Source organism: Neofelis nebulosa, chromosome X (genome assembly GCF_028018385.1).
Source record: "Neofelis nebulosa isolate mNeoNeb1 chromosome X, mNeoNeb1.pri, whole genome shotgun sequence".
Taxonomy (NCBI): Eukaryota; Metazoa; Chordata; class Mammalia; order Carnivora; family Felidae; genus Neofelis; species Neofelis nebulosa.
The window spans coordinates 37,014,182-37,026,776 of record NC_080800.1 but is presented as its reverse complement, the minus strand read 5'-3'; the positions used below and the strand labels follow the sequence as shown (position 1 = coordinate 37,026,776).

Genomic DNA, 12,595 nt, shown 5'->3' with positions numbered 1-12,595 from the left:
GGGTTGGCGGGGGGGGGGAGGTTTTGTTTTTCTGTCCTCTTCCCTTTTATTCCTCTGTTTCTTGTGAGAGGATGTGAAAACTTTCATTATGTTTCATTTCTTTCTCTCTTCTTCCTCTCACCCCTAAATTAAAAGAACTCTAAGAAGAAACAGTACAGTTGGCAAGGTAAATGCAAGTCCTGGCCCCTTGCCTGCCTTCATAAGTTCTCTTAAGCATTAAGAGTCCTCGGTCTGTCTTGTCTCTCCTAACTCCTGGAGGCAGCCTTACACTGCATCACCTGGGCGTGGAGAGACAAAGCAATTCTTAGACTTTTCTGTGGCTCTGCCCTACTGACGTACAATTTTAATAACTGAAGTTACACTGCTTCTCGAAATGCAAATGGCCATACACACAGTCACTTTCTATTCTGATTGGGGCCTCTGCCCAGGAGGTTTGGGGGCTCAGTGTTTAGTTCTCAGAAGTGTGCAAAACCCCATGGGCAGACAGTCCTAGACACTCAGCCAGAAGCCTCCACCCAAGCGCTTCTGCATGAGCTTCCTTGAAATGGTTTTCCTCCTAACTGGTGAACACGCCTGGCTGCTCTCTTGTCCCCTTCTGTTCTCAGTTCCCCTTTCACCTGCGTAGGGCCAGACTTTATAAACAGGTGTTCATCACATCACACTAGTTCCCATGGCATCATGGAGTTCATACAGTATTTCTTCCTCTGTGACTTTGGGTTGCTGACACTTCTTCCACGTCTCTTACTCCACCTCATGTTGGAGAAAGAAATTGAAATTCTCATTAAAATGAGAACACGTTTATTTTAATCTCTATTATAAGAAACACGCTGATTCCTCTTCTGCATGTCTTTTGTGAGGTTGTTGAACATAATGGACATGTTCAGCTTGAATGTAGGGTTTTAATAATTGTACTTAGAAAAATCCCATGAATTATAAGATCATCTTAAATTTATGTCCTGTTTCTAATTGCTGTGCTTCCCTTCTCCCACCCCACCCTTCCAAAAAAAAAAAAAAAATGAACTCCTTGATTTAGAAAGAAAAGGATGAGGGGAGCCCACCTGGCTTAGTCGGTAGAGCATGCAACTCTTGATCTTGGGATTGTGGGTGCAAGCCACATGTTGGAAGTAGAACTTACTTTAAAAACAAAAAAGATAAAAAGGAAAAGAATGACTGTTTCTCTTGCTTATTAGATGTGAATTCTTTCACTGCTCCCCTCTTTCTGAGCCAGGCCAGCAAGCATGTATGATAAGACCAAGCATTTTTTTTCTATCAGGTACAACACCTTTCTAGTTGTAGTAATTCTTCCCACTAATATCAATTCAGTTGGAACTTAGGGGCAGTCAGAGGAAGGTCCATGGTTGAAATGCTTACCAGATTACCAGTATTCCTCCATGGTGTCTTTGTGGTTTGCCACAGCCAGATTTCCTTTCAGCTGGTCTTCCCACATTTGTCTCTAACAACCTTCACCCTGCAGACTGCAAGGCCAGGGGTAGGCTGCGAAGAGTCCTTAGCAAATATGGGAGATTGACATCTTCCTCTTCTACCCAGGAAGTAGAAATTCTTCCAGGTTGAATAGTTTGTCCTTAAGGTTGCTTTGTCTAGTCTTAATGGTTTGTGTTCCCAATTAATGGTTTGGAAGCTGCCTCAACAAGAGTGAGTATATGGAAAGGATAAAAGGGAAAATAGACATTTGTCAATCCTGTCTTCTATAGTTAAGGTATAATCTCACTGGCCAAGAAGTCAAAATTTGGGGCTTCTGAAATTGTGTTTGACTAACTCACATGCTAAAAACATTGTTTTTCTCAAACCAGTGGTTTCCAGGCAGCAGGGGAGTGAGGGGATGGGCGAAATAGGTGAAGGGGGTTAAGAAGTACGAACTTCCAGTTATAAAATAAATTAGTCATGGAGGTGAAAAGTACAGCATAGGGGATATAGTCAATAACATTGTATGGGGACAGATGGTAGCTACACTTATCGTGATGAGCATTGAGTGATGTGCAGAATCATCAAATAACTATGCTGTGCACCTGAAACTAATATAACCTAACATACAACATGATATCCTATATTAGCTATAATAATACAAATTTTTAGAGCACTGTTTTTCTGAAATGCACACTTTAAAGATAGAGTAATTTAGAAAGTAGTATTTCATATAAAATATTAACCATGACATTGAATAGCCAGCTTGCCAATTACACAAAAAATCCAACATGATGTACAATTACCTGTTCAAGAAAGTATCTGTGGTGTTGAAGATAAACATGGTAATCTCAGTGCAGAGAAATAAAATGGGAGGTTTTTTTAAATATTTATTTTTGAAGGAGAGAGAGACACACAGTGTGAGCAGGGGAGGTGCAGAGACAGAGGGAGACACAGAGTCCGAAGCAGGCTCCAGGCTCTGAGCTGTCAGCACAGAGCCTGACACAGGGCTCAAACTCCTGAACTGTGAGATCATGACCTGAGCCGAAGCTGGACACTCAACTGCCTGAGCCACCAAGTGCCCCTAAAATGGGAGTTTTCTATCAGAATGAGTAACTTAAGGAGAAATTGTACACCTCTTTTCCTGCCTTTTTTAAATGTAGGAAACTCTACCTTGGTAATATGTTTTTTATTTTACTTAAGTCGTGGCAAGGTAAAGTGATTTTTAAAAAAAAATTTTTTATGTTTATTTTTGAGAGACAGTGAGACAGAGTGTGAGCGGGGGAGGGGCCAAGAGAGAGGGAGACACAGAATCTGAAGCAGGGTCAACACTCCGAGCTGTAAGCCTGGCACGGGGCTCGAACTCATGAACCATGAGATCATGACCTGAGCCGAAGCCGGATGCTTAACCGACTGAGCCACCCAGGTGCCCCAAAGTGATGTTTTTAATAATGATTTTTAGGGGAGATGTATATATATTTAAAACTCCGAACTGCAGTGAGATTTATGCTGTATCACTTATGTAAAAATGATAGCGGTGATCGGACACCTCTGTTTACAGCCAGCACTTAGGGAAATCGCCTGGAGTTCCCAGGTCTGCCTTTGTCTCTGCAAATTAATCAGCTGGAAATTAGATTGCTGCTGTAAAAGAATAGATGTACACTAAAAATATTTGAAGCCAGCATGCATTTACTTTAGACTTTTTTCTGGACATGTTCTTCTCTCAGTTAAGCATTGAACTAAAAAAGAGGGGAAATATTTACTGTTTGTTTTTGATTCTTTTTTAATGAAAATTTTGCAGATGTGTTAGAAAAACCTCTAGTGACTTTGAACACATGGCTCTTGGGGAATCTGTACAGCGTACTGGTTCACATTTGTAATTCAGGAACAAAAAACATGCTATGAGATTAAAGGCTTAGAAGTGCTACGTGAACTTACTTTAAACTTCTTTTTGAGCACTGAAGAAATCACTGGGTAGAGAATAAATGGGTCTTTAAGCAGTCTCTAACAAAGTAACAGGTTACCATGAACATTTATTCAACTTCAGTTTCATTTAACTTTTTGTCTGGTTTTTATGTGAACAGACAATGCAAGTACCGTGGGAGTAGAAAGAGAAAGCAGACTACAGCTCGAAAGGCACGTACAATCTTTGGGGGAAAATAAGACACATTAAAAACATTGTTTTTTCATTACATAGCACAGGATATAGTCACCATCACTTATCTTCCTGACAAGATTACACGGAAGAAAGAAATGACCAAGAAATGCTTACAGTTTAAGTATTTATTTAGACATTGGAGAAAATTGGGGTGACTTATCTATGTATTTCAGTTTTTTCATCAGCAAATTGGCATCCTTTATGGTGGTGATGACTAAAATACATGCAAAGCATAGAGGCAGAGTGCCTGGCCCATAGCAAATGCTTAGTAAATGACAGCTACTCGTAATAGTAACATCAACTGATTTAATAATAGTACCTATGAATTACGTAGTATTTCTCCATTCTACAAATGAAGAACTTAACACTTTAAGAGGGTAAGTAAGTTGCTGAGGATTGTCTGCCTAAGTAAGAGAAGAGGTTCAGCTAGGATCAAACCCAGGGACTCTAACTCCAGAGACCAGTCTCTCAACAACAATACTGTTATACTGCCCTTATCACTTATTCATTAATTTTCATAAAAATTGATTGAGCATATCTACTTGCCAGGTACTATTTGTCATTAATCACATTATTTATATTGAATACAGAGGAAAATTTACAAGATGTGATGAAAATTAGCATATAATGACATTGTATTAGCCTTTTATTTCGACCAAGCCTAACCCAAATATATAAAAACACTGGCTTAATAAATACTGGAATCAATGATTATTGGTCTCACAGTAACATGAGCAGACAATACAAAATAGGGCATTTATAAAGCCTTGGCTTTTTACACTCTACTATTCATACATCTAGATAGGACTTTGGTGAGGAAATTTCTGACTTTTTTTCTTTTACTCATTTTTAAAGTTACCAACAAAACCCTAGGCCCAGGTGGGCCCTTATATTGCCACTACTAGAAAGGAGAAAAGTCATAAACCATTTGCTGCTTTATCCTACAGTCATGAAATGTTTTGTTCTGAATAAAAGCATACACAGTTGAGTTGAAAGAGAAAATGGTCTCTTGCTTTCATATGCAGTGAGATCCTTTTAATATGCTTGACTTTTGCCTCTGAAAGTCTCTGACATCTCAACTTGCAGTATTAGTAGAGCTGGAAAGTGAATTTTATGGTTATTTCTAAAACCAAAGAGGGTTTCTTAGGGCCTGCTATCTCAATCAAGCTGTGACCTGTTAATCATGTAGTCCAGTATCCCTAAATCGCCATACAAACACTTTTCTATTTGCTGGTGTTTTCTAGTCAGAAGTCAACTATAGGGATGTATATGTGGTGAATCAGATTTTGTAAAGAGATTATATAGTGTCTTTTTGAACGTTTTATCTAAAAAAAGAAATATAATGGGGTCTGTGCTGCTTCTGGCTGATGCAAGACAGGTGAGGATGTTTTTTATTTCGATTAAATAATTCAGTTGCTGACAGTTCCCTCTCTGGTGCAGAACATAAAAAATGGGCTTAAAAATGCTATATGGAAGGAAGCAAACTATTAGCAGAACCTGGATGACCAAAAGATGCCTTTTCACAGAATTGTAAGTCAAATCTTTCTCCGTAATGGATGTGCAGGTCCTTATTTTTCTCAGATGGCTGACAAAAGAGTAGTATGATGTTAGTACGACTAAAAATGAAAATCCAATAAATGTGGTTCCAATGAGACCTGCGGTCTGAGAGATCACGGCGCCTAGTTCTGTCTGCCGATTATAGCACACGTTCTCTTCTCCTTTTGTAGCCTCTACAACTGAGTAGTATATGATAACTGGAATAATTATGCCGAGTACAACTCCCCATATGTAAACACACAGTTTTCTAGCAAAGTTGGGCTGGCGAAATTTTTTCAGTAAGTGGCCATAAAATACTCTCTCATAGCACGAAGTGGTCTCTTGGACTGAATCCTTTTTCATTAAGGTGGCATAGCGGCTTATGGCAATCCAACTTAAAATTAAGACGCTGACAAACATACTCACGTGCATGGATAGAGTACCCAAAAAATTGACCACCGTGCATCGTGCAGATCGATATTCCCATTGAAAACCTTTCAGGAAATAGATACCCATGAAAGGCATGGCACTACACACAAGCAAGTTCGCAGTCACAAGATGTGCTAGGTAGATGTGCGTCGATGTCTTCTTGCCTATTTTTGTTAAGAATACCCATTGAGAGAGAGAATTTCCAAAGAGACCAATGATGCAGAGGAAGGTATAAATGATTGGTAGAGCCATGGAAGAGATCCTGGATGGTTGAATACATGTTGAGTTGTTATTCATTTATAGCAAATTTTCTTGAATTTTGTCACAGGTGCTAGAACAGAATTGCAGACATTTAATATTAAAATTATAGATGGTATTTGAATAGTTTTTCCAAAGCATTGGATGAAATAAAATAGTAATGTAAATGTACTGGATGGAAAGGGAAAGTACAGAGGCTTTCTCACCTTTTCTAATCACAGTTGTCCACTGGAAATAAAAGAGGTGATTCTGGATAGTGCCTTGGTCTAAAAACCAAAATTTGATACAAATAGTTAAATTCCTGAGATTTATCATTCTTTGGCTTCTGCCTAGAAAGGTAATTAAAATATTTTAAGGCACATGCAAGCACTATATACTGGCCAAAGGAAAGTTGCAAAAAATATTTTGTGGCCACATTAATAGAAGAATGATTTTTAATTATCACCTTAATTGTACATAAATTGTACATGCTTTTCAAAATGGTGTCTTTTCATGGCTAGATTAAAGCACCTATCTATAATCTAATACTATTGGAATCCTCTCTGTATTTCACAAGTAAACTTGTGTGGGGGATGGGCTAAATGGGTGATGGTATTTGTTTTAAGTTTATTATTTTTGAGAGAGAGAGAGCACAAGCATGAGTGAGGTGGGGGTGGGGGGCAGAGAGAGAGGATCCCAAGCAGGCTCCACACCATCAGCATGGAGCCTGATGTGGGTGGGGCTTGAATTCACGAACTGTGAGATCATGACCTGAGCCGAAAATCAAGAATAGGATGCTTAATTGTATGAGCCACCCAGGCACCCCAGGGTGATGGGCTTTAAGGAGGGCACTTGTTGTGATGAGCACTGGGTGTTGTATGTAAGTGATGAATCACTGAATTCTACTCCTGAAACCAATATTACACTAATGTTAACTAACTAGAATTTAAATAAAAATTTTGAAGTTTAAAAAAAAAAAAGAAGTAAACTTAATTCTACACAAATACTCCGACAAGGTCCTGGATTGAACAGAAGGCAGGTACGGTTGACCAAGGATAGACACCAAAATTTCAGGGTCTTTACCAAAAGGCATCAGTAATTTCTTATTTTAAATGTTTAATGCTAAACTGCCATACTTCAATTTTTTAAAAAAATCTTTAAAATTCTATGTCAAAACTGTAGTTGCTACGCTTGTTGGTTAGAGTGCCCTCATGTGTCTTTGTGTATAATTTAGTATCTTGGTTTTTCAAAGAATATGATTTTTTAGAAAATATTTTAATCATAGCATAAATGCAGGTGTGGATTTTGCTTTTTTTATGTCTCATTTTAATTTTTTTTAAGTTTGTTTATTTTTAGTAAGCTCTACACCCAACGTGGGGCTCAAACTCATGACCCTGAGATCAAGAGTCACACGCTCTTCTAACTGAGCCAGACAGGGGCCCCTATGTCTTATTTTTAAATCTTTCTTGCATCAAATGGTACACATGAAGTGTTGAAGAGTCACACACAAACTCTTTTTCATTATTATTTTCATCCTTTGTTCCTTTCAGGTGGGAATAACAAGTTTTTGGATTCTGGTCAGATAAGAATCATGAGCTATATTCAGAATGTACCACATTTCTGTTTTTATCACCATAGCTTTCTAGGTACCACATTCTCTTTTATAAAAATCTAGAGTGGGGATTCTCAGTCTTTTTTTAAATTACATCCTGTCTTGATAAACACAAAAATGTTCCCATGCATCTGCCTTCTGAGATGCCATGCACCACCTTCTTATATGCCCACAGCCCCTTAGAGCTATTTCACTCTCTACCCCTCTTCAGAGGCACACTTTTTAATATTTGCATCTTGGATTACAGAAATAGGGAAGGGAGGGCACCTGGGCGCCCGGTTGGTGGAGCTCGCAACTTTTGATGCTTGGGACTGTGAGTTCGAGCTCCACATTGGGTATAGAGATTACTTACAAAATAAAATCTTTAAAAAAAAAAAAAATAGAGTTTTCTTCCAAATACATTATTATAATTTTTAAATAATTTTTTCAGCTAAGCAGTCCCCACGCAAGGGCTTGAAAGCTTGAGAGCTGTACAGTGTCTCTAGGTTCAATACTGAGACCCTTAATTAATGTCTACCACTGTCTATCATTTTATTTCTTTGCAATTTTTATTGAGAAAACAGTCCATATGGTTCAGTGTGAGTTTATATCTGAGTCCAGGACAGCCTAGCAAATTAGAATTGGGTTGCAGGGGTGTCTGGGTGGCTCAGTTGATTAAGCTTCTGAGTTCAGCTCAGGTCTTGATCTCATGGTTCGTGGGTTCAAGCCCCACATTGGGCTCTGTGTTAACAGCTCAGAGCCTGGAGCCGGCTTCTTATTCTGTGTGTCTGTCTGTCTCTCTCTCAAAAATAAATAAACATTAAAACAGAAAAAAAGAATCTGGTTGCAGTTAGTGTATTACCAGTTGTAAATATGTAAAGCCTAACCTGTAACTTGACTGATTTAAAAATTAGTCAAATAGAAAGTGAAATAAGCCAGTTTATTTCCTAAGAAAAACTTATTTGATCCAAGTAGATTTTTATGTGAGAAATGAAGCTTCCTTTTCTAATGATATTAAAAAAGAACCCTACCCCCCAGCCATGTGCAGATAATGCACTATATATTAAAATCCAAAAAGGTAATAGTGCTTCTGTATTCCCTTTTTGCAAACTACACCGCCTCATACGGCGTCTGCTGCTATCTATTACTGTTGCCTTTGCTTTTCTATTTCACACTTAGCAAACACTTCCAAACAGAAAGGAGGTAAAAAGACCGTAATGATCAGTTTTCAAAATGTAAACACTTTAGTCCTATTAGAGTTTTTATAGAGTAAACTTTTAAGCTAGAGGTTAAGTGATCAGTCTTACCTGTATGAGTCGTTTACACCAGCCCAGGCTCTGCTGTTCAGGACAGGGATGCTAAATTCCAGACTGAAAATTCTCTGACCACCCGGTATCTTTCAAGTCTAGTCAGTGTGAATAGATTCTTGCATGACACATACTATAGTAGGGGGGAAAAAAGGAAATTAAACAGTATTGAAGAAATTGAATAGTTATGGTAAATGTAGCAACTACCTCTGAAAAAACCTCATTTCTCTATTTCTGTAGTGGGAGGAAGTTTGGCGGACAATATATATATTGTACTTCCTTATGATTATTTCGTGAACCAGTTTTACCTCAAGTAGCTTTATTAGCATGCTTGTCTGATGTTAATTAAGTTCAAAGGTTTAGTCCCCCATAGCTAGTTTTATACATCACAGTGGTAGAAGGAACCGCTTCATAATAACCCAAGAAAATACTGGTACAAACCTGTCTGTAAAATCTCCTGCGGATGGTTCATTTGCAATTCATCTTTACCAAGAATAAAGGGAAAGAAAACCCAGACTTTTCTTACCCGTAGCAGCTTACTAGAATCAAATTATCATATAACCAGAACAGAACTTCATGATCATCTTTGGGAAAAAGCCTTTGTTTTAAGGATAAAGAGTTGAGGGTGGGAGCAGTGCACTGTGAGTACAGACTGCGCCCAGGGGTTTCGATCCCAGCTTGGTTACCAAGTGAACCTCTCCATTGTACTTTGAATTGCCCCGTGTGGTCCTCCATTCAGATTCAAAGTAGTATACATTGTTGGAGCATTTCTTTTTTTTTTAAATTTTTTTTCAACGTTTTTTATTTATTTTTGGGACAGAGACAGAGCATGAACGGGGGAGGGGCAGAGAGAGAGGGAGACACAGAATCGGAAACGGGCTCCAGGCTCTGAGCCATCAGCCCAGAGCCTGACGCGGGGCTCGAACTCACGGACCGCGAGATCGTGACCTGGCTGAAGTCGGACGCTTAACCGACTGCGCCACCCAGGCGCCCCTGTTGGAGCATTTCTTAATGGATTTGGAGAATCCTGGAAAGTGCCAGAATCCGAAGACCAAATATTCCTTGGATAAAATGAGTAGTTCTATTATGATGTAAAGAATGGTGAAACCAGTTTTATAAAGAAGATGGTTATTAATGAGTCTGTGGACTAGTAACTAAATGCAAGCTAAGTGCGCACCAGACTTGCATCACACATTTACCCTTCCTTGTGTCAGTGAAACCACTGGGAGTCTGAGAATGGGAACAGAAATGTAATTTCGTCAAGCCTGAGCACTTCAGTTATCGGTAAATCTTCACTCAGAATTAATAGAAGTACCTTGCCATTTCTCATAACCCCCAATGCATATCTTATTTCATGTTGATTGCACAAATCCTCCCTAATGTTTGCAAATTGTGCTCTCTAAAACAAAAGTGAGAACTACCTGAGTGGATTTTGTCCTGCTGCTGTTCTTTGTAATGCTTGCCCTCACTTCATTATGAACAGTGACTCATCCAGAATTATATGGCCATTGATTGCACAGTAATTTGGACTCTGGAATTCCTATCATTTTTACTTCAACAACTTTTCATGTTCCAGGAAGGAATTACTTAGAACAACAAAAAAAAGTTTGAAGTAATTTAGAGAAGAAAGAATGGAAGGGGAATGCTGTGTTTATAAGCAATTGAGAGAGAATTTTAATATTACCACTTTGAGGCTTAAGCACCTTTAGTCCAAGAAAAAGAAAATGTCCTTGCTCTCCACAGCCTTTCCTTCATTGTCCCCAAACTCAGTAAATGGTACCATCACCTCCTCAGTTATTCAAGCGAAAAACCTAGGAATCCTCCTCGATTCCCCTCTTTCCTTCACATCTCACATCCAGTCAATTCCTATAGCTTCCACTACCACCACCAGTATTAGCCACATCGCATGAAAGCTTATTATGTGCCAGGCATTCTGGTCTGTGTTTTACATATTCAATCTTCACAATACCCTGTGAAATAATTAGTATGAAATATATTTAATTTAAAGGTGAGGAAAACAACCTCAGAAAATGTCACGTAAGTTGCATGACATCACGTAGCCATCTGTCCTCACTACTTGGTGGCTGGCTTACACACACACACCCAGCAAGTGATTGGAGAAAAGAAGACCATAGATGCAATGTCTTTTTTTTTTTTAATCTATCTCTGAAATCAACATTGTCACTTCTGCAGTATTATGTTGGTCCCACAGAGCCAGCAGTGATTCAGTGTGAGGAGGTAATTAGCAGGAGGTGATGATCATTGGGAGCCATCTTGGAAGCTGGCTACCACAGGATGTCAGTCAACCATTGGACCAGGGAAGAGTCAACTTATTAAAATAATTGTCAGGCAACTGATCATTTATTGAGCAAGAATGCCTGGATGGATGTACGTTTTGCCATTTCTTCCTGTCTTGATTTTTAGTGCTCTGTATTAAACAGTGCAATTCATTTAATGAATATTTATTGGAGTTCCTACTTTGTTTCTAGTGGTGTGTGGAAATTCAAGAGTGATTGAACAAGCAAGCCAAGAATTCAGATTAATATGTGATGTGTGATACAGACTTTAAATGCTCTACAAATTAGCAAAAGGAGAAAACAATCATAATGGTTCTGAAAGGCCAGAGGAACTAGAAGGAAAGAGAACACGTACTAAGCAACATTTCTGTGCTAGGTACTGGGCAGAGTAGTTTACATAGGAGAGCTGTAGCAATGAGTGGCAGAGGTCCCATTTTATATGTGAGGAAACTGGGTCTCAAAGAGGTAAATAATATGTTAAATAGCATGCCCAAGGTGACACAACTAGTAAATTAACTTGAAAGTACGTGACTTTTTTTTTTTTCCTCCAATCTCATCCTTTGCCTTAGAAAGCAGGAATTACTGGTCTGTCTTGGGGGTCAGTTGTACCTGGTGTTACTTATGGGTAAGGAAACTGAGGTCAAGTTTTGAATACTTTCTAAAGATATTTTTTTATGTTTGTTTGTTTATTTTGAGGGTTGGGAGGACAGGGGCAGAGAGAGAATCCCAAACAGGCTCCACACTGTCAGCATGGAGCCCAACGCCAGGTTCGAACTCACGAAGCATGAGGTCATGACCTGAGCCGAAATCAAGAGTCAGACCCTTAGGGCGCCTGGGTGGCTCAGTCGGTTAAGCATCTGACTTCAGCCCAGGTCATGATCTCACAGTTCGTGGGTTTGAGGCCCACTTCGGGTTCTGTGCTGGAGCCTGGAGCCTGCTTTAGATTGTGTGTGTGTGTGTGTGTGTGTGTGTGTGTGTGTCCGCCCGCCCCTCCCCCGGTTGTGCTCTCTCAAAAATAAATAACATTAAAAAAAAAAAAAAAAAAGAGTTGGACACTTAACCACCTGAGCCACCCAGCCACCCCACAGTTTTGAATACTTTTAACTTTGTTCAGACAGGGTTTCCTATTCTAGGCTCTAAGGTAGCAGAATTGACTATGGAAGAAATCAAGTCCTATTTTTTAGTCTTTGCAAACTTTGGACTTCAAGCTAATTTTTAGCCATTAATAACAGTATAAATTCTTTTTGATTGAGGTGATTTTGAATTCCTTAATGGAAACATAAGGACTTTTAAAATTTCTGCTTTTCTAAGAAATACTACAATTGGTAGGAAAATGTAAATATTAGAGAATACTAAATTCACAAAAACATGACTTGTCAGGCAGAAATTTCAGGGATTACAAGTGCTCTGTAAAAGTGTCCTCTTGGACTTTTCTCATTCAGGCCACCAGGAGTTTTCTTTGGTTCTCATTCATCTTTCCCATTCATCCCTCTTCAAAGTTGTGCTTCTGTACTCCAAGTGCAAATACTCTTGTCCAGCACTTCTAATCACTTCCTACATCATTTGCCAAACACTGATCTCCTAGATGTTGTGCTCTGACCTTTATGATTTACTTCTT

The 12,595-nt window shown here is 38.9% G+C and overlaps 2 protein-coding genes across 16 annotated transcripts in view; one reads left to right on the top strand and one right to left on the bottom strand.

The window, feature by feature from the left end:
* Window positions 1-12,595, top strand: part of CASK (calcium/calmodulin dependent serine protein kinase) — a 357,939-nt gene that overhangs the window by 178,353 nt on the left and 166,991 nt on the right. The window lies entirely within an intron of this gene.
* Window positions 3,691-8,932, bottom strand: GPR82 (G protein-coupled receptor 82). The gene is made up of 3 exons (XM_058713445.1): window positions 8,681-8,932; window positions 6,010-6,069; window positions 3,691-5,876 (listed from the first exon to the last, which is right to left on the bottom strand). Exon 3 carries the CDS (start codon window positions 5,840-5,842, stop codon window positions 4,832-4,834), a length of 1,011 nt encoding a protein of 336 aa, XP_058569428.1. The 5' UTR covers window positions 5,843-5,876; window positions 6,010-6,069; window positions 8,681-8,932; the 3' UTR covers window positions 3,691-4,831.

Bases quoted from the DNA above. Each gene is read 5' to 3' on its own strand.
- GPR82 (XM_058713445.1), bottom strand. From the start codon at position 5,842: ATGAATAACAACTCAACATGTATTCAACCATCCAGGATCTCTTCCATG.